Here is a 21,948-nt window from a genome sequence, read left to right as displayed (position 1 = left end):
ATAATAAAATAATAAACACAAGCAAATGGTTTAAACACATAGATATAGAATAAAAAAGAAATGGTAGGTCCCATATTCGAAATCATACAAATCTGAATTATACATTGATATCTTTAATATATATATATGTATTGTATGCAACAAGTACAAACTATTTTTTTTTGTTACAGTTTATTTACAACGAATTTCAATTTTTCACCGCATAATTACATTCTGTTTTGCCGCAGGTTGACTGCGAGAGAATGTTATATGGCATTAAGTCCGCCTTTTGTACCAGACATTTTTTTGAAATGTGATCAACAAAGAATAAATAAATAAAATCGCTGCACGTGTCCGTCCATTTCTTCCGCTTACTATTAAACCATGTAACGGATTTTGAAATGAGTTTCACTGTCATTTAGATACATTTTTATGGAAGATTTATGTTTTTTTTTTTTTTTAATACCACAAAGGTGGCAAACAAGCGTACAGCCCGTTTGTTCGTAAACGATCACTGTAGCCTATGGACGCTTGCAACACTAGGGGTGTCACGTGCGCGTTGCTGACAATATATAGTAATTAAACTTATGTGAACATAGATAAATTCAGTATCTTTCAATAACTTGTGCCCGTGCAAAGCCAGGGCGAATCACTAGCAAATATTGAATGCTTATCGTTGATAAGGACATGACTTGAGAACGCGTGGAACAATTTGATTCTGAAACGACTCTCAAAGAAAGGAGATTCTCAATTCGTAGCTATTTTTGTTTGAATGTATACATGTTTTAAATGTAGACACATTAAGAAATAAATTGCCTGCCAAGCGTGGCAACTACTGGTAAATTCACCTAAGGGGGAGGCCTATGTTCAACCATGGATAGTTAATGGCTGATACAATAATGATTCTACAAAATATCTCGTTGTTTAGCGACGTGTTTGTTTGCATAAGCTATGTTATACATTCACATTTAATATATATATATATATATATATATATATATATATATATATATATATATATATATATATATATATATATATATATATATATATATATATATATATAAATCAAGGTACGCAAGCGGACTTATCCCTTAAAAAGAGTCACGATTCCTGACACTGTTTAAAATATATTTGTTTGCAGAAGAAAATTACATTCTTCTCACACTTAAGATATTTTATTTTTATTTTTAATAATATGGGAGCTACCATACAATTAATACAAACATACCTATATAAAGATACCCTGTTTGAAAAACGCCCAATACATATATGATTACAATGAAATATCACCTCTAAAAGCTGCTGACTCCTGGCCTCTTTCTCTCGTTTGGCCATTTCCGCTTTTTCGGTCCTCTCTAGCTCTCTGACTAGTCTCGCCTGTGGTGAAAATGCATTTATTGTAGTTATTGTGTAATTAAACAAGTTAGTCACACAAAAAGAAATAGTTTTTAAATAACTAATAGGTTTATTAATCAGTTTGTATTTTTAATAGAAGAAGGTTCTTAAATCTGATATTGACATTTCATAAAAAGGAAACCAACTATAGTTGTAGCAAAACCAGCTATTTTGATTTAATAACTAAACTACTGAATCGGTTTTGATAAAATTTCTTTAGATTAATTTGTAAGGATATACCTTTCAGATAAAAAAAAAAAGAATTCTCAAAATCGGTTTGGAATTGACCAAGTTTCCAGGTAACAAACATAGAAAACACAACTAAATTGAGAACCTCCTTTTTTTGAAGTCGGTTAAAGGTACAAGAGAATCTTTCTTTTCGAAGGCAGGTTAAAGACATCTAGAAGGCGACGTAGTAAGCCAAGAAATATAACATTAAGATAATAAAAATTCATTAGCAAGAGTTTCAAATGATAGTGGAGGTAATAAAAATGTCAGGGGGAAAGGGATTGTTAGTAATGGAGACTGAGAACCCCATTGCTAGCAATATACCCAACCAGGTCGACCTCCACGCGGTTCCCCCTGGAAACTATCATGGTTAATTCCTGATGAGTTCATCATGATGGGCTAACTGGCCTGTTTTCATCCTCATCTATCACCCTTCACTGGTGCTCCGCCAGCGTATCCCGTTAGCGCAGGCGGGGTTACCATACCATTTTCACCAGTCAAAAAAAAAAATGTCAAGGCGGGGCCTGACAAACCTGGTCGCGGTCGCGGGCGCAGGCGTCGCGGCGCGCGTGGCGGGCGGCCTGCTGGCGCCGCGCCAGCTCGATGCGGCGGTCCACCGGCGGCGGCGTCGGCCGCCCGCCCAGCGCCGCCAGCGACCGCGCCTCCTCCAGCCTGGTTACCACAGAAACATGGCCCAATGTTACGAGTAGCAACACAAAAAGACCTATACACTTTTTTTTATACAACTTAGAATGACAAACAAGTTGACGGCCCACCTGATGGAAAGTGGTAACCGTCGGCTATAGACATGAGCAGTACCATGGACATAACAGAGTATACTGTTTCGCCCATGATACCCCCCATGCGTTGCCATTTCTGAGGACTCAGGTGTTATTCTTCTGTACCCTGTAAATTCACGCCATATCCCACCCTTCAACTATAGAGATATCTTCTCTCTCTTTGTCCACTTCATTACTGAAGGTCGTGTCCTTGAAAGGTGTCTCCTTGTGTGTGTGTTACCTCTCTTATATCGGGATATAACGCGATAAAAAATGTTTGTAAGTAAATAGTACTTACATACCTGCTTCTTTATTGCCGAGGTTTCGACGTGGATTGCACCACGTAGTGGTCACGACAGGACCAAAGCAATACAGAAGCAGGTATGTATGTATCCATTAAGTCCCAATAGTATATTTAAAATATGGATAAACAACGCGAAAATTCAAACAGACTTATTTACAAGCACTTTTAAATCGTCATCTTTTTTAAAATCTATTGCAGGGTTCAGAAAGATGTTATCCGTTGAGAAGAACCAGCAAGAAACTCAACAGTTGCTCTTTTAAATCTCTGTCAATCTGTCAATACGTAAATATATGTATATGTAAGTGATACAATATCTATGATCAATACCTTTCCTAATAAAAAAAAAAATTGCAAGGACTTCAAACAAATTACCTATAAATTTCAACTATACTTAAAAACATAGTTTATTATACCATCTGAGAGAGTAGTCATATCTCCAGATCCGTTTAACACAAATAATGGACATAAGACACTTGATTGTCTCTGCCTACCCCATAAAGGTATGAGAATGCATAACCCTTATTCATAAAATAGTGTGTTTTATAAATAAGGGGGATGGAATTTCTTTTTTATACCACGAAGGTAGCAAATAAGCATATACCCCGTCTGATAGTAAATAATACTGTAGCCTATGGATGTCTGCAGCACAAGAGGTGTCACGTGCGCGTTGCTGACTTTTTTTACATTATTATTTTTTATTTAGAATGTTGTGACGGTAACCTCTTGGTGATCTCGGTCTCGTTGAAGAGCAGTGGCTCCTGATCGGGCGAGGCTGGTGGCTGCACGTACTCTCCCAGAACATGACGAGCGCTGAAGCTGAAGTTGTCCGCAGACAGCGGCGGGCACGGACGAGCCTCGAGGAACTGCACATAAATAAACACAATGCGATAAATAAAGGGTACAATTGAAATTGAAACCTAGTCCACTTGAAACTAGGAAACTATCCATATATATTTTATAAATGGATGATAATAGAATGGTCGCCTGCACTATCGGTATAAATTGACGGGGCACCATTAAGAAATGATAGGTGAGGACAGATTAGTCCTATAAAATTTTTATCAAAAATTAGTTATATAATTTAGTTTAAAGCAAAATAACCGATTCTGGTCAGCGATTATGATCAAGAAGTCATATGTAATGTTTTGATAGTAACACAATGCAATTTACCGCTTGCAACTCCTGCATGTTCTTGATGTGCAACGATGCGTGCGGCTCGGGCGGGGAGTAGCTGACGTCGCCTTTGATGTTGCAGTTACGGGAGAGACCCTTGATCACAGTCACGCGCTTCCAGCCTGAGAAGTATATAAATCAAAATTAATAAATAATAATTATAAATATGTTCAATGGTATAAATATAAATAAATAAATATATGGCTCTGTAGCCATCTATTTATTTATTTATTGTCAAGAAAACTGTCAACTTAAGAAGGTTGACAGTTTCCTTGACAATTTGCTCCTTTAGCATTCACAGTATATATAAACAGAAGACACCACGCCGGCATACACAGACCACAGACCGGCTGCAAACCCAGTGACCCAGAAGTCGTCGCCACCGGAGTAGAAGCCGGGGTAATGGGGTACGCCCCGAGGCCCCTACTTCGCCCGCCCACACATCATTCGGCGGGCAAGAGAAGACCATGTTGTTGTTGTTATATACAAACATCATCCTTAGCATATTTATAAGGGCAATATAAATCAAAACAATGACTTTTAGAAAATTTCTTCGTTTATCTGCCTGTATATTTGTGGTAGCAAAATCTATTGCATCGAATTGAACTGGCTTTTCACAGTTGTTTTGCAGAAGGTCTAAATTAAAATCTGATATATGTTTTATGTGGTCATGTGGATTTGAATAGGTGTATATGGAGTACAGTACTAACCGAGCGCGAGCGGCAGACGTAGCTGAGCGTCGTGCGGGCGGCGGCCGGCGTCGCTGGCGTCCGAGTCGGACGGGCAGCTGTCCGACGGACACTCCGAGTCTGTGCTAGCGCTCTCGCCCAGCAGCGCCTTCAGCTTCTCCTGCACACCCAACACACGCTCTTACCGCGGACACGGACATCCCACATACCCCACCCCAGACACAGGGACTGTTAGTGATAAGGATTACAAGTCCCATTGTTAGCAATGTAAATAAGGAGATATCCTCCTTATTAATTTCACTTAATTAATGTCATTATCATCATATCAGCTCCCCCTATCGGAGGGTTTTGCCATGCTTAGAAGGCGGATTGGTAACCGTAGTAAAATTTTAGAAATATTTTAAGACTGATGCTGCTATCCATCCCTCGCCCTCCCTTAGTCGCCTTCTACGACACCCATGTGAAAGCAAGGGGGGCCTATTGTATACTGGGACCACACGGGAAAATGTATGATTTTTTAATGTAAATAACGATATATAATTAACTTACATGTAAAATATGCAAAATTTTATTAAGAAGAAGATTTAGACCACTAACTTTTATGTATATTCTAAAAGCCACAATAGATCCGTGCTTGACTAAAGCCTGGCCATTTACGGAGCCCACAAGAAGCTTTTACCACCCGTCACTCTATGTCTAATCCACAAAGGAGCATTTTCACTAGGTTTTTATCTTACCAAGTCAGTCTCGCCGAGCAGCTGCTGCGCGAGCGCAGGCCGGAGCCCTAGGGCTCTGCTTTGGGCCAATAATGAGGCGACGGTGTTCTTCTTTGGCTTGCTCACCCCCCGCCCGAGATTACGAGGCCTACCTTCCCGGTTCGGCCACGCTGGGACAGCTAAAACCATAAGAAATGATAATGAAATGGGGAGTAAAAAAATAGATTTACGTTACTAAAATTACAAATGTGAAAGTTTTGTAAAATTCGACATCATACAAAATTACTGCACCAAATTGGATGCGGTCACTGTTCTGTTCCTGAAGGTATAATTTGTAATGGGGTATATGCTTTTTTTCATACTACTCAGAATGACGAACAAGCTGACGGCCCACCTGATGGAAAGTGGTAACCGTCGCCTATAGACATGAGCAGTACCATGGTTATAACAGAGTACACTGTTTCACCCATGCGTTGCCATTACTGAGAACTCAGGTATTATTCCTCTGTACCCTGTAAATTCACTGCCATATCCCACTCTTCAAACCAAAACACAGCCATGCAAACACAACTGCTTCACGGTAGAAACACAAATGGGACAGAGGTAACCAAGCAGACGACTTTTGTACAAAGTCTCCCTCTGGTTTATCTTGAGACGCCCTTTATAAGTGACATATTTTGTCGGTTTTTCTTACTTCTAAAATCCACACGTAAAACGTAGTTGAATTCGAGGTAATATATAAATAAATATCACATACACTCGCTGTCTTCGCTGCCGCTGGACTTGGGCCGCGGCGAGTCTGCCGGCTGAGAGCTCAGTTCTGGAGCGACCCGTCGGGGCTTCGCGCCCGGCTTCCGGCGAGCTGCACACGAGAAATGTTCAACTATACCTTACTTCGAACACTTCATACAAAAACGCCACGAATTGTGCCTGTCACGACTACATACACAAGTAATGTCTGTACATGTGACAACGTGTGCGTGTGTAGTTAGCGTTAGTGCGTAAAATAGTTTATATGTTCGCGTGTTTGAGAGGGGGTGAGGCAGCAGGCGGCAGGGAATATCCGTACTGTACTTCAGAACTATTACTTATACCGTAAAGTTTTTTTTTTTATTTATATATATATTTCCTCTCTCTCCATGAAAAAGGACTAAGACATGTCTTTGTGAGACTTCGCTAGCATTCAAGGGTGGACATCGGCAGTTTCGAAATACGTTGTGATTACACATGAGTTGCCAGCCCAAAGGATTTTCAGGAGGTTTTAAGTATTACCCTGTAATATTACTACCATATTTCATCTTTGAGACCGAATCATGAACTATGGTATATTCTATAGGCATGTTAATTTTTTGTAAACAATTATTGCTAAATAAGAATGATATCATTATACTAACATATCCTGTCGTTGCTCCCAGTCGCGTTGAGGGAACTACTCAGTGAAGTTAACCGCGAGAGGGCGTCCGATGCTTGTGTGCTCGCTGTAAATAACATTTTTATGATTTTTTCCAATTCTTTACTTTGAACACTGATTAAACCCCACAGTTGCCTCTTAAGACTGTTTGTTTGCAATGGGTTCTAGTAAGCCCATAAATAGCAATACATCTCAAGTCGACATCTTGGGGGATTGTCAGTAATAGGGATGTAATAGCTCCATTGCTAGATAGACCCTATTAGGTCAACCTCCACTGTTCCTCCTGGAAACTATCGTGGTTAGTTCTTGTTGAATTCGTCACGATGTGCTAACTGACCTGCTTTCATCTTCATCTATCATCCCTCACTGGTGCCCCGCCAGCATAGAAAGGGTTTTTTTTTTATACAACTTAGAATAGTAAACAAGCTGACGGCCCACCTGATGGAAAGTGGTAACCGTCGCCTATAGACATGAGCAGTACCATGGACATAACTGAGTACACTGATTCGCCCATGATACCCCCATGCGTTGCCATTCCTGAGGACTCAGGTGTTATTCCTCTGTACCCAGTAAATTCACGCCATATCCCGTCCTTCAAACCGAAACACAGCCATGCAAACACAGCTGCTTTACGGTTGAAACACGAATGGGACAGAGGTACCCAAGCAATCGACTTTTGTACAAAGTCTCCCTCTGGTTCAGTTCTTGCTGAATTCGTCAAAATGTGCCAACTGACCTGTTTTCATCTTCATCTATCATCCCTCACTGGTGCCCCGCCAGAATAGAGAGAGTTACCACTTTATTATTACCCATAAAACTTCTATGTGGTCTTTCTGAAAAGGACCGCGGTTAATTCATCACAATAAGTCAGCTAACGACTTCATCTTCACCTATCATCACTCACTGCTGTTTGAAACGAAATTAAAGCATAATATAGACATAACTTTAGAGACATAGAGACCCCACTCCAAAGGCTACCTTTTGTTCTGATCAATCAACACTCTCCAGGCATGAAGGCATGAGTAAAAATTAGTACAACATACGCGGTGTAGGCTTGAGTGAAAGATTGAGAGGCGCATCGTCGTCCCCACTCTTGACGCCGAGGTCGAGTGGGCTGTCGTCCGCGCCCGCCCCACTCGCCCCAGTAGTCCCACTAGCTCCACTCGCCCCACCAGACTTCGTACTTAGATTTAGGCCCGAATCTGTAATAATAATTGATAATTATCAATGGATAATAGCGAGAACAGGTTTCTTGTTGTACATTATTTAATTTCTTTATTTCAGACATTTTGAGTCCATATTTTGTTAGTAGATATACTTAAAAACTATGTTAATACTTAATTACTAATAATGTTCTAGTTCTCTCGGCGAGCATTCTCACTAGAGGACTATCTAATTTTTTTACAAACATGTTCAGGATACTGTTGCTACTTCCGCGTATTCTAAGAACGGAACTGTCTTTTTACGCCAGACTGCGTCAAAACCACTGTGTTTCGGCAAACATCGCTGAGGCATTACAGAAGCGCGTAGAGAAATTATAGGTTACGGAAAAGTAAGGGATTAGTCCTCAACTGCTTATGGGACCTATGGGAATGGGGTGGGAAGTGCTGTGGGTGTCATTGTTTTATGTGACGCCCATGGAACTGTTTCTGTCTACAGGCAAGAGTCTACACTTTCTATCAGGTGGGCTGTCAGCTAGGCAAGAGTAATATCAGTACCGCCTCGCTTCCGAATTGAAATGAAAGCTATCTGACCGGTATGGGCGATATCGAAACGGGTGATGACCTTTATTTCTGCCATCAGTGTCCAGCAAAACCCAATATATAGATAATGGAACAGTATCCATAATAGCCCATGTCTAACAGAAACGTGAGTGAGACAGGGTTCCCCGAGCAGATGGCTTATGTAGTTTCCTTCGGTGTAAAACTATTTTAACGGCAGCTGACCTGAGGGAGCAGTAGACCCAGCGAGCTGTCTCTCGAGCGCGGCCAGACTCACTCCGCTCTGACTAGCTATGGTCTGCAGCAGCTCCCGGGATATGCCTGAATGTAACGAGAACAACAGAGGTGAAATTAAACAAGTACATTTCTTTGTTTAAACATATGTTATTAATTCTTTTACTACTTTACAATACATCCTCATCTCAGCCATTATCTATCGACTGCTAAAGATAGGCGTTCCCTACAGACTGCCATAAGGAATGGTCCTGAGCCTCTGACTCCCTGCAATGTATTTGGGGTCGTCACTCCATGTAGTGCGGGAGAGGGGGGTCGCTTCCACTATGTTTGCCCATACGGAGTCGTCACTCGAGAACCTTTCTTCTCCATCAATTAAATATAATTTTGTTTACCCGCATAGTCTGAGAGGTTGGGCGGCGGAGTTCCCGACAGCGAGTTGTGACCGCCACGTTCCGGCTTGTTGGGAAGCCGGATCACCTCCACCGACGACCGCGAGTTACCGTACTCGTCCTGTAATCAATATATAGTTATATCATATATATTTTTTATGCAACTTAGAATGGCAAACAAGCTGACGGCCCACCTGGTAGAAAGTGGTAACCGTCGCTTATATATATGAGCAGTACCATGGACATAACAAAGTATACTGTTTCGCCCATGATACTTTACATGCGTTGCCATTCCTGAGGGCTCAGGTGTTATTCCTCTGTACCCTGTAAATTCATTGCTATATCCCATCCTTCAAACCGAAACATAGCCATGCAAACACAACTGCTTCACGGCAGAAACACGAATGGGACAGAGGTGCCCAAGCAAACGACTTTTGTACAAAGTCTCCCTCTGGCAATATGATTGGTAATGGTTTGTTATATACATATGTTATAATGCATAATGTTGGTATTTCTAATCGTAATTCCTCTTGTACAAATCCTCACCCCTGTTTATATGTATATGTATGTAGTGACGTCACTCACCACTTTCTGCCTTTTACTGGGGTGCGTGGTCCGGTCAGGCGCTGTGGACGACGAGGCGGATGGATGCAGCGACACGTGCGGCGGATCCAGAGAGATCGTCTTCTTGCGACCGCGGGTCGTCGACCCCGGCGTTGACTGAAACAACACTGACACATTAGAATATGGAACTATTCACTACTAGTTCTATCACGCCATTTGACTCCCTTCAATTAGGACAAAACTGGTAAAATTATGTATAACTTACGTTATACTAGAGATTCGCCTTCGACTTTGCATAGGTAGATAGCTCTTATTAAGACATGTCATATACATATATTTTTATCTTATATATTTATCACTGTTTTATATATTACTCTTATATATTTATACATAACATCTATTGCACACATGTGTCCGTGAGTTACGTATTTAGGGCCCACTGAAAATCAGTGTCGTAGCTTCAGATTTGTAACTGCGACATATGCTGAGTTAGGTCCTTTGCACAAACACTGCTACATTCATTTTGTTTTTTATATGTTTTTCTTTTAAATTTCAATTAAAAGTAAAATAGTAATGTTATTATATAATTGTGTAATCTTCATTATTATGTTGTTTTGTTATATTTAATATGTATAATTTATATTATTTTTCTTAAAGAGCGATTGTATTTAACCAATGATATTATTTAAATGAAAAGTTTGTTTAGTGTATGTGTAAATAAATAGATAGATAGATAGATAGATAGACAACTTTATTTGCATTACTTACAGCACACAAATTACAACATACACAAAAAAAAGCGATATAACATAAATGGCAAAAAAATACATAAAACCAAATGCAACTTTCGTTTGTGAGTGTGCCATAGCATAGCAAATAAATATATTTAAAAACATCCCATGTACAGACATCATCTAGTTAGAATTTTATTAAATTAGAAATAAGAAAAACAAAGATTATCTATTCAGTGCATGGTTAAAGTGCAAAAAAGTCATATACGGTCTTACCTTGGGTCCTGCAAGTGATGAAGTGTATTTAATGATCTCGGTGTCTGGTGGAAGTCGCACTCCGCCTAGCACGGACGCTGGGTCGCTGCAATGGAATTTATTTATTTAATACGTATTTATAGTATAATCTAAGACTTATAGGTCATCATCATCATCATCGTTTCAGCCAGTATTAGCCCACTGCTGGACATAGGCTTCCCCCATAAACTGTCATAAGGAACGGCACCGAGTCACCTGCATCCATTAACTCCCTGAAATGAATTTGAAGTCGTCACTCCCTCTAGTGGGTGGTCGTCCTACACTACGTTTATAGGTTATCATATCAACCTTCAATTGTCCACTGCTGAACATAAACTTCAAACTTAGGGAGTTGGGGGGAAAGGGATTGTTAGTAATGGAGACTGAGAATCCCATTGCTAGCAATATACCCAACCAGGTCGACCTCCTCGCGGTTCCCCCTGGAAACTATCATGGTTAATTCCTGAAGAATTCATCATGATAGGCTAACTGGCCTGTTTTCATTCTCATCTATCACCCTTCACTGGTGCACCGCCAGCGTATCCCGTTAGCGCAGGCGGGGTTACCATACCATTTTCACCCATCAAAAAAAACTTAGGGAGTTTTGTCAGTAGTTGCCGCGTGTGGCAGGTGAATTAGCAATCGCAGTTAGGTTTCGGAGATGTTTTAAGAGGAACGCTGCTGTCCATCTCTCCCCCTCCCCCATTAGTCGTCTCTTACGACATACAAAGGAAGAAGTGATCTATTCTATGCCGGGACCACACGGCCGAAAACTAGGTAATTTGACTAGTACAGAACTTTTCCTGTTTTATGGGATATTAGGCTATATATTAGAGCTCAACTCACCCTCCTTCCAAAGCAGCACTAAAAGAGAAATGAGTATTTATTATGGACCATGTAATGATAAATAGTACTCGTATTTATCAAACGAAACAATGGCTTGAAATATGTATATTCGCCTTTGCTAACATTGTTATTAACTTATTGTTGTTAATGTATGTTTTAGTGCAATAAAGAATATATATATATATATATATATATATATATATATATATATATATATATATATATATATATATATATATATATATATATATATATATATATACTTTTTAACAGAAGATGTAGATCCAGGCGGAGCAAGTGGATGAGAATATGTTTTTGTTTGTTTTATACAATTTAGAATGGCAAACAAGCTGACGGCCCATCTGATGGAAAGTGGTAACCGTCGCCTATAGAGCATGAGCAGTACCATGGACATAACAGAGTATACTGTTTCGCCCATGATACCTCCCATGCGTTGCCATTCCTGAGGACTCAGGTGTTATTCCTCTGTACCCAGTAAATTCACCCCATATCCCACCCTTCAAACCAAAACACAACCTGAAAACACAACTACTTCACGGTTGAAACACGAATGGGACAGAGGTACCCAAGCAATCGGCTTTTGTACAGTCTCCCTCTGGTATATATATATAAACTAGCCAGAACCAAAAGTAACTTATGCACTTCTCCACCCCAAAAATTACATTAACATCTTCTTAACCTTGTCCCAATTATTTATTTTTAGTCCCCGTAATGTTTTCCTTTTTTTCATCTGTTTCCAGTCATTTCTGTATCCACTCCCATTCTGGCCATATCATCATTCAAACAGTCCATCCATCACTTTTACTACTACAAATCATATAACAACACAAAGATATTTAGCGATAAGGCCGCCCATTGTTGCCTCTTTATCTCGCTTATATGTAATTAAGCTTATGTAATTAATTATTCATGTTGTTTGTGTACATATTGTTAATCTTTATAACCGGTATCATTCTTTAAAGGGAACAATAAAGAGTTACAATTCGTTCATACAACCCGTTTGATGGTAAACGGTCATTATAGCCTATTGCAGGTTTCCTTGCAACAGTAGGGGTGTCACGTGCGCGTTGCTGGCCCTAAAGCAAAATTTATACAAACATTTCGATGAACCCTATACTGTATTTTGACATGATCTCAGCCTGAACATTCTCAGGAACCTCTCTGTAACCGCACTGTACGTGACCATTGAGGTTCAAGCGCGCGAAGATGAATTCCCGTCGATGGTGAGCGGTGCGATGATAAATGGTGACGTTAAGTGAGAGACCAGCAGTTACGATTTTATTCATACAATTATAATAGTAATGTTTCGTATTTACCTGAGTATTGTATGCGGTAAACCAGTTAAGGAGTCAATCCCGTGCCGGTCCTTGTCTGAACCCACACCGAACGGATACAGAGGCGACATGTTCTGAAAATAAAAAAACAGCTTCATTAATAATTTTACAATACAATAATTAAGAGCTCTCTCCTACTTTCGACGTGGATGCACCACGTCGTGGTCACGACAGGACTGAAGTGAGCGGCGTCTTCAGCTGGCAGCCCACGCAGTCTCTAGCAGTACCCTCACACTGTCACCATTATAATCTAGAGCAGGGATTCCCAAACTTATTTTGTCTACTGCCCACTTTGAGATTAAATGATTATTTAGTGCCCCCATTTCTTCACCTACTTAAAAACTACTATTACTTCAAATAAAATTAATCAATTGCGTAAATTTGTATTTTTTTTTTCTGGGTCTCTTACCGCCCCGTTTAGGTTTGCAGCGTCCACAAGGGGGAGTTATCGCCCACTTTGGGAAAAGCTAATCTAGAGCCACCCTACACAACGCAATCCACGTCGAAACGTCGACAATAAAAAAGCAAATATATAAGTACTATATACCTGCAATTTTTTATCACAGTAAGTCCCAATAGTGTATTTAAAAAACAACGTATCTGAGTCAATAAGTATAATTACAGTCACGCCTAAAATGCATGCATACAAAGTTGCGGGTAGAAGCTAGTTTGATATTAGTAGATCTCCAATACCTTCCCCTTGGCGGCGGCGGCAACGGCGGCATGGTAGGCGCCGTGCGCGGCCGCCTGCGCGAGCATCAGGTCGCCGCGGAGCAGCGCCAGCTCCCGCTCTTTGCCCTTCGAGCCCGTACTGCTGGCTGATGACGACGGCTTCCCTATAACAGAACCACTCAATATATTGTCTGTCCTTGTCATCTAAATGAATATTCCTATTTGGTCGACCTCCATGGACCTCCTGAAAACCATTGTGGTTAAGGTTTGTTGAATTTGTCAAGATGGGTCAACTGACCTGATTTCATCCTCACTGGTAATTCTTCACAGGTGCCCCGTTAGCGTATACCGATTAGATAACGGAAGTGGAGTTACCATTCTATCTTCACTCATTAATAAACATATATAAACTAAGGATAGGGAATATACATATATTTGAGTTACAATACAATATCTACATATTTTAATTGCAATATGTATATATTGGTTCAACGAATATGTTAAGTCTGTTATCCAAAAAATAAATATCCGACCGATATGGGCGATATCAAAATAACGGGTGATGACCTATTTTCCTTTAATATACAGAGTAACCCAATATATAGATATCGGATCAGTACCCATATTACCTATGCCTAATATACACGCAAGTTTGACGATATCAACTATAACTTACTCTATATTAGGCTTCGATAATTATCTAACATGTACTCATTGAGATAATTCTAATGAGCCCCAACACGCTATAATTACTGTAGTTTGCTGAAGAATTGAGCAGACTGCTTTGTGCTGCAGATCAAATCAATGTTATCATGTCATCATGGAAATACCATCAAAGTAACAGTACACTCAATTTTAAAATTAATCTATCTTCTGGAATTGGGTATAATACCTTTGGAAAACAGAAAATGACATGATAGTATTCAAACGCTAGAACATATCTTCATAAATTATAACTTCTCGATCACATCAACCAGAGGGAGACTTTGTACTAAAGTCGATTGCTTGGGTACCTCTGTCCCATTCGTGTTTCAACCGTGAAGCAGTTGTGTTTGCATGGCTGTGTTTCGGTTTGAAGGGTGGGATATGGCGTGAATTTACTGGGTACAGAGGAATAACAGCCGAGTCCTCAGGAATGGCAACGCATGGGGGGTATCATGGGCGAAACAGTATACTCTGTTATGCTCATGGTACTGCTCATGTCTATAGGCGACGGTTACCACTTTCCATAAGGTGGGCTGTCAGCATGTTTGCCATTCATATAAAAAAAAAGTTGTATAAATGCCAAGTTATATAAAAAAAAAGTTTACGAACAAAAAAAAAAATTGATACAGATATAATTGAAATACGCAGATTCAATAACAAAAAACAAAATATATTTTTATAAAAGCAGCATTATATGTATTATTATATATGCATAATGGCAAAGGAAGAATGGAACAATACAGACAACATTTATAAAGAGTGTTGCTAACATATAAATTTGTCAATAACCACAGATAGTATTAATTATTGTATTACATTGCATATAATTAATAAAAATCTATATATTCCTTTGAGAGCTATGATGCTATAGACCGATACGATAAAGTTATAACACTTTTATGCGTGCAAGGTTTAAAAGAAACTCACTGGTTTGTGATGGTGCGGTGGGCTGCTTGCTGCTCGGCTTGGACTGGTGCGGCGCGGACACCAAATTATTCAGAGACGCCAGGCTCGACAGCGACTGCGAGTGCATCGTAGACGGAGACGAGGTCTTTGGGAAGCCGTAAGATGACCCTGCAATTGAGATATGGTTATCAGACACTCTCTTCCTCAATTTATCTAAAGTTTAAACTAAATATTAGAAGAATTAATAAGGCATAAAGAAAAATCCATATGCCACCAACATTGCAAGCGTAGTCTCCATTATTAGCAATAAATCCCATTAGATTGACCTCCAGGTGGTTCCTCCTGGAAATCATCTTGTAGAATTCCAGGCGTATTCATCACGACGGGCTAACTGACTTGTTTTTTCATTCTCATCTATGACCTCTCAGGGCCACCAGCGTATACCGTTAGTGCAGGAGAGGTTACCATTTCATTTTTATCCAAAACAAAAGAAACCCGTCGGTGCATACTGATAATGAAGTGGAGATAGGAGGAACGTATATTTTTTATCTTAAAACCCATAGATGGAGGGGGAATGGACTGTTAGTAATAAGAAGTAGTGAAACCAAGTTAGGTCATTGTCATATGCAGCTCTTGGGAACTACTGTGATTAATTCCAAGTGAATTTGTAAGCCAATAAATAAGTTAATAAGGTAAGGTAATTGACCTAACTTAATTATCTACCATCTCTGACTGCCAGAGAAGATCATTAGAGCAGGTGAGATTGATTTGGGTTATGCAATATAGAAAAGCAACAGTGAGAAAGAGATAGAAAGATACGTGCCCCACTCACTCATGTTGGGTTGCGAACTCGAAGTACTAGTGGAGGGGCTCTTCTCTTTCGTTGACGCACTCGATGATGTACTACTTCTGCCTGATCTGTAATATAAGAACAAGCATAATTTAGAAAGGAAACTCCATACAAAACCACTAAGCCAGCTGATCAGTGAGGAAGGATGATTGATACAAAAAGGGTGTATTGAGATTTCTTGATGATTCTAAAGGATCAAGACATGCACGTGACATCTTTGGTGTTGCAGGCGTCCATAGACTAGATTTGACATCTTTGAGAGAGCCATGTATGAATAACTCACAAAGAAACACAAGTGTGACAGAGACATTTGAGCAGGTGACTTTTCTACAACGTATCCCTCTGGTAAATGCAATGATGGAAGTATGAATTAATGAATCGTAGATTAAATATATGTTAATGTACCTGTCATTTCGACTAGGTTGTTTCCCCGGCTTCGACGGTTGTTTCAAGCCGGTGGCGGACAAGGCTGATAGGGCTGAGTACGGGTCGCCCAGTGGTGGGAAGTTCAGCCCGGAAGCTTGGAGGCGGGCGAGGTAGTCCTGAGCTGCTAGGTGTGACGCCATCGACCACCAGGCCGCGCCTAATAAACAAATTCTTAATGAGTAACTGCTTTAAATAATAATATTAATAAATGCTACACAATCATCATCATCATCATCATCACCTTTGATCTCTATCGTAGTTTATTGGTATTATAGTATATAATCTGTAAATATGTACGTATATTTTATATTTGTATATATGTTTTTATTTTATACTAGTAGCCCGTCCCGGTGTCGCACTGGTAGACATTTTTACATTTTAAAAAGTGGCCATTAAGGCTACACACGCAACGGAAGCTTAAAAATAGAGACTTCTCCCGTTTTCCTAACATTTCCCTTCACTGCTCTGCTCCTATTGATCGTAGCCTGATGAGAAGTATACTATAACCTGCCCAGGAGTATGAAGAATAATTGTACCACGTTTCGTTAAAATTCGTCAAGTAGTTTTTGTTTCTATAACGAATATACGGACAGACAAAAATTTTACTGATTGCATTTTTGGCATCAGTATCGATCACTAATCCCCCCCTGATAGTAATTTTGGAAATATATTTCATGTACAGTATAGATAGATATTTGTATACGTAAATAATATTTGTTTAATATATTCATGTATGTATATTTATATTTGTAAATATGTTTTTATAATATATATTTGCATATATATCATACAAGCTCTTTTGAGTATAAACTTCTGTGAATAAACTGAGTTGTGACCATTTTGTATTGTTATGGCACACGCGCAAAATGAAAAATTGTACTTGGCTTTTATATATTTTATTTAATAATTTCTCTTATCACGCTTTTTATGTATATCTGTGTCTGTTATAATCTGTGTGCTGTAAGTAATGCAAATAAATTATATATCTATCTATCTACACGTATGTAATATTTATTTAATGTATTCATGTATGTATATTTATGTATTGTAATCTTATTTTTATATTTAGAATATTTTGCATTTTGTTTGATTCCTTTTATGTATTTACTGTGTCTGACTAGCGCCATCTACCTTTCTCTCTGTACTTATCCATTCTTTATGCCAGGTTGTATGTAAGAGATTGCTTCTAGCGATAAGGCCGCCTTTTGTATGTGCACATTCTGTATAAATACTCCTTGTATACATCTCTACTGTGCGCAATAAAGAGTTTGTTATTATTATTATTGTTCTCCGTTGTGTGTTATGATTTGTAAGTCAAGTATGATTGTTAGTAAGACGGACTACCAGTCCCGTTGCTAGCAATATGACAGGTCGACTTCCACGTAGTCGCCCCTGAAAACCATCATGCTAAATTCTAGGTGTATTCATCACGATGGGCTAACTGACCTGCCTTTTCATTCTCACCTATCATCCTTCACTGGTACCCCGCCAGCGTATACCGTTAGCGCAGGCTACTGTTCCATTATCATACATCCATTCTATTATTATATCATTGTTTCAACCGTGAAGCAGTTGTGTTTGCATGGCTGTGTTTCGGTTTGAAGGGTGGGATATGGCGTGAATTTACAGGGTACAGAGAAATAACACCTGAGTCCTCAGGAATGGCAACGCATAGGGGTATCATGGGCGAAACAGTATACTCTGTTATGTCCATGGTACTGCTCATGTCTATAGGCGACGGTTACCACTTTCCATCAGGTGGGCCGTCAGCTTGTTTGCCATTCTATGTTGTATAAAAAAAATACATAAAAAAACACTAATGTGGATAACACAACCCATCGTAGCAGGCCTAAAATATTTAGTATTCTAAAACAAATATATACATACATATCAATACACTGTCAAACACGACTTTGTAATACATGTATTCCCGTTATTTTTCATCCTTATTGCATTAACATTTTTGTATAATCCACATTACCGTCTGTATGATAAACAGGACGCGTCCCAAATTATCAGAACATCGATACGACATTTGATTGGATTGAGGAAAGACGAGAATTTTAAATCGTATCTTTTCAATTATACGATTTTCAAAAGAAATTTTCTCGTATGTTTTTTTCGCAGTCGCTTAAAACTTGACTATATTATATTTATTAAAGATTATGTCCCACGAAGAAAAAAACAATCTTCGATTGTGACAAAACAAGTTATTTTGGTTTAAAAATTAAACTATTTTGAATGTGGCCAATCTGTACGTCAATCTATAAATCATTTAAGATATAAAAGAATTTTCCAAAGTGATTTAGGACTGATGGAGTTATGAAGTAACAATATAATATAAAAAACAAATTTCAGCCCAATTAAGAACCTTGTTTTTGAAGTTAATAAAATTGTAAGAAGATGACGCTATGATTTAATTATAAACTAGGTTTTGGTCCACTGCTTCGTACGCGCGAATCACAGATGTAAGAAACCCAATGATAGGTATAGACTATTTTTAGATGTGTCAAGATAAAATATGACATATACCAGATTTTAAGTTACACAATCTAGAATCACAACCGCATCCGATTTGGAGCAGTAGTTTGTGCGTGATGCCGGAACAAATAGAAACAGAAGACAGGTACAAATTCTAAAAAATAAAGTTTTCGCATCCATTGCTCTTATTAAGACCTTTCATATTAATTTTTCTTAAATATCTCTCATGTACAGATATCGTATAGTTACAATTTTATTATATTATAAAACATATGAAGTTTGTGAAGATGTTTACATTTTTGTTACTCATCATCATCTCAGGCATCATCTGTCCACTGCTGAACATAGGCCTCCCCCATAGACTGCCATAAGGAACGGTTCTGAGCCACCTGTATCCACTAACTCCTTGCAATACATTTGAGATCGTCACTCCATCTAGTGGGGGATCGTCTTCAACTGCGTTTACCCGCACATAGTCTGGGCTTATTACTCAATAACGGTAAAACAGCAGTATTTCCGAACCGATACGACAACATAACCTTCAAGAAAAGAGCATATTTCTTTTTAAAAGGCCGGCAGCACACCTGCAATGCCTTTAATGTTGTGGGTGATCATGGGCTGCGGTAGTCACTTACCACCAGGTGAGCCGCATGCTCGTTTGCCCCCTGTGTTGTAAAAAAAAGGAAGAACAGATTTTAATGCAATTTAGTACAGGGGTTAGTTATATCCTAAAACACATGATATTTTATATACTGATTCACGCAGGCAGAGACGCGAGAAGCAGCTAGTACTGAAATATATTCTTTTCATTTTATGAACACTCACTGGCAGCCGGGTGGAGGCCGAGTGAGGCCGCTTGGTTGGCGGCGACGCCGAGCGTCGTCGGCGGCGGATACCGGCCGCTGAAGCCGAAGAGCGCCTGCGCCTGCGCCTGCGCGGCCGCGCCGCCGCTCGCAGCGCCATCTCGACCCCAGTATGCTGTAAAAAACACAGTAAAAATAATTATTATTAATAAGCCCTTATTCAGACATTACAAATAATATGTTAATAATTTATAAATATGTATTATTACATACATATATACATATCTGTCACGCCTGTCCCCGTTTGGGAGATACTTAATATTGTTGTTTAGATTTCTGTACTGGCCACCCCCTACTTTCTATACTACTGTGTTAGGTTGACTGGAAGAGACCTTTGCTTACATTGTTTCGGATTGTTAATATTACTGTATATTTTAGTGCAATACATAATGTATACAAAATAAATTATTACAAAACGGTCAAAATCACATCATAAGAGTTCCTTTGTAGGTTTTCAGTACAGACCTCTGAAAAGTATTAGCTAAACGATTTAGGTATTTTTTACGAATGTTCATTACTAACTTTGGCTGCAATGGCCAAAAAAATAGAAAATATTTTAAATATTATTTTAAGTGAAATTGTTTAAGTAATATGTACCAGCTTAGTACTTAGCACAGAAGCTAAACATTTAGTACATAATTATTATTTCAGCCGTTAACTGTACACTAGTGGATATAAGCCTTCCCCATAAGGAGGGTTTTGCCAGTATTTGCCACGTTTGGCAGGTGGGTTTGCAACCACATTTAGGCTTTTAGAGATGTTTTAAGAGGTTCGCTGCTGGCCATCCCTCGCTCTCCCTTAGTCGTCTCTTATGACACTAACGGGAGAGGAAGGGGGTGGCCCCTTCTATGCCGGGGCACACACGGTAGTACATAGTTACTTAAATTAAATTTAGTAACTAAATGCCAATTATATTTCATGGTATAATATATAAATGCATAGTCTGGGGGGGAGGGATTGTTAGTAATTGGGTCTAACTGACTAATTGTTAGCAATACACTCTATCAGATCGACCTCAACGTGGTTCTCCCTGGAATCTATCGTGATTAATTCTAGAGGAATTCATAACGAAGAACTAATTAATCTGCTTTCATCTTCACTTATCATCCATCACTGGTGCCACGCCAGCGTATACCGAGGCGGGGCTTCACTTATCATTCCATTATCACCCATTAAAAAAATGCATAGTCTACGGTAATATATTCTTCATTCATAGCGAATGAATTGCCGCTTCCAACCAAACTTAGTACGCACCAACAAACCATACAAAAACATCTAATTAGCAGTAACGCACCGACGTCTTCCGACTCCATGTAAGAAATGCATTAGAAATACCGCAAATGTTTTATTTATTTCTTAAAACCTACTCGTCTCTATCATCATCGTCATCATTTCAGCCATTAACTGTCCACTGCTGAACTGCCTTCATAAGGAGTTTTGCCAGTAGTCGCCACGCTTGGCAATTAGGCTTTTAGAGATATTTCAAGAGGGATGCTTGCTTTCGATTCGTCTACCATTAAGTTCCTTAAGTCGCCTCTTACGACACCCACAGGAAAAAGAAGGGGTGGCCTATTGTATGGCTAATGTTCCACTAATAATTAAATTGTGCGCCATTAAAAAAAACTTCTTTTGGACTTCGATTGGGACAAATCCAGTCATTTTGATTTCAAATTCAAACAGTGACCGTTTACCATCAGACGGGCTGTATGCTTGTTTGCCACTTTTGTGGTATAAAAAAATTTAAACTATTGAACCGATTTTGATAAATTGTCTATGGGACCAATCTGTAAATATATCCTTTCAAATAAAAAAGGAAGTTTCCAAATCGGTTTAGAACCGAGGGAGTTATGAGGTAACGAACAAAAAAAGAATAGAACCGCATTGAGAATCTCCTTCTTCTTGCAATCAGTTGAAAAAAAAAGTATAGTTAACATTTAATTTGTTACGAGTTTGTTTTCTTTGCCCAACAATCTAGTTGTAAATAATACGCGAATACACCTTATTAAAAAAAAAAATTAACTAACGAAATACCCCCCACCGAGAAGTGCGAGGCGAAGTGTCTCACTTATGGTTATTTCGGTATATTTCACACTGAGTACGTTATAAATACCCCATCGGTGTCCTATACAAAACATCTGACGTCACCAATCAGTCACAGTATTAATTAATAGAATTTCCATTTAATTTTCAACCCTATTTCGTTTTAATAAGAATCGTGTAATCAATGTTGT

The 21,948-nt window shown here is 39.1% G+C and overlaps 1 protein-coding gene across 15 annotated transcripts in view; it reads right to left on the bottom strand.

The window, feature by feature from the left end:
• LOC113515327 (bromodomain adjacent to zinc finger domain protein 2B) overlaps window positions 1-21,948 on the bottom strand; it is a 114,041-nt gene that overhangs the window by 47,038 nt on the left and 45,055 nt on the right. For 12 of the 15 annotated variants that reach the window (XM_052898411.1, XM_052898413.1, XM_052898415.1 and 9 more), the window contains exons 4-23: window positions 19,680-19,832; window positions 16,353-16,530; window positions 15,921-16,015; window positions 15,119-15,265; window positions 13,508-13,650; window positions 12,797-12,888; window positions 11,460-11,477; window positions 10,596-10,680; window positions 9,610-9,744; window positions 9,028-9,145; window positions 8,624-8,719; window positions 7,721-7,879; window positions 6,661-6,744; window positions 6,024-6,128; window positions 5,288-5,445; window positions 4,572-4,710; window positions 3,859-3,983; window positions 3,409-3,551; window positions 2,139-2,277; window positions 1,273-1,359 (exon numbers count right to left, since the gene is read on the bottom strand). In XM_052898411.1, the coding sequence (XP_052754371.1) occupies window positions 1,273-1,359; window positions 2,139-2,277; window positions 3,409-3,551; window positions 3,859-3,983; window positions 4,572-4,710; window positions 5,288-5,445; window positions 6,024-6,128; window positions 6,661-6,744; window positions 7,721-7,879; window positions 8,624-8,719; window positions 9,028-9,145; window positions 9,610-9,744; window positions 10,596-10,680; window positions 11,460-11,477; window positions 12,797-12,888; window positions 13,508-13,650; window positions 15,119-15,265; window positions 15,921-16,015; window positions 16,353-16,530; window positions 19,680-19,832 (2,399 nt within the window). The remainder of the gene's footprint in view (window positions 1-1,272; window positions 1,360-2,138; window positions 2,278-3,408; window positions 3,552-3,858; window positions 3,984-4,571; window positions 4,711-5,287; window positions 5,446-6,023; window positions 6,129-6,660; window positions 6,745-7,720; window positions 7,880-8,623; window positions 8,720-9,027; window positions 9,146-9,609; window positions 9,745-10,595; window positions 10,681-11,459; window positions 11,478-12,796; window positions 12,889-13,507; window positions 13,651-15,118; window positions 15,266-15,920; window positions 16,016-16,352; window positions 16,531-19,679; window positions 19,833-21,948) is intronic. The other 3 variants (XM_052898418.1, XM_052898426.1, XM_052898414.1) reach the window with 2 other exon arrangements.

Source organism: Galleria mellonella, unplaced genomic scaffold, assembly GCF_026898425.1.
Source record: "Galleria mellonella isolate WM207_F2 unplaced genomic scaffold, CSIRO_AGI_GalMel_v1 utg424, whole genome shotgun sequence".
In the NCBI taxonomy this organism is placed as follows: domain Eukaryota; kingdom Metazoa; phylum Arthropoda; class Insecta; order Lepidoptera; family Pyralidae; genus Galleria; species Galleria mellonella.
Note: the sequence above shows the minus strand (reverse complement) of the source record. Positions and strands in the feature narration are given on the sequence as shown.